The sequence below is a fragment of the Eimeria mitis genome, genomic scaffold, assembly GCF_000499745.2.
Source record: "Eimeria mitis Houghton genomic scaffold, Emh_scaff1179, whole genome shotgun sequence".
Classification (NCBI taxonomy): Eukaryota; Apicomplexa; class Conoidasida; order Eucoccidiorida; family Eimeriidae; genus Eimeria; species Eimeria mitis.
The window spans coordinates 9802-10093 of record NW_013568048.1 but is presented as its reverse complement, the minus strand read 5'-3'; the positions used below and the strand labels follow the sequence as shown (position 1 = coordinate 10093).

Genomic DNA, 292 nt, shown 5'->3' with positions numbered 1-292 from the left:
ATTCAATACACGAGACCAATCTGCTGCTGTTAGCCCGCTACTGCTGCTGCTGCTGCTGCTGCTGCTGCTGCTGCTGCTGCTGGTGCTAGCAATGCTGCTGCTGCTGCTGCTGCTGCTGCTGGAATCAAGGCCGCTGGCGATAGGAGTGATTTGGGGGGCGGATGTTTTGCTGCTGCTGCTGTCGCTGTTGCTGCTGCTGTCATCGTCTCCCTGCAGCAGCTCATTGGACTGCTGCTGCTGCTGCTGGTGCTGCTGCTGCTGCCCTGCCCCAGCAGCAGCAGCAGCAGCAGCA

At 60.6% G+C, this 292-nt stretch overlaps 1 protein-coding gene across 1 annotated transcript in view; it reads right to left on the bottom strand.

The window, feature by feature from the left end:
* EMH_0031220 (uncharacterized protein) overlaps positions 1-292 on the bottom strand; it is a gene marked incomplete at both ends in the record, with an annotated part of 4961 nt that overhangs the window by 4223 nt on the left and 446 nt on the right. Inside the window, one exon of the mRNA XM_013494499.1 lies at positions 3-292. Within this exon, the coding sequence (XP_013349953.1) occupies positions 3-292 (290 nt within the window). The remainder of the gene's footprint in view (positions 1-2) is intronic.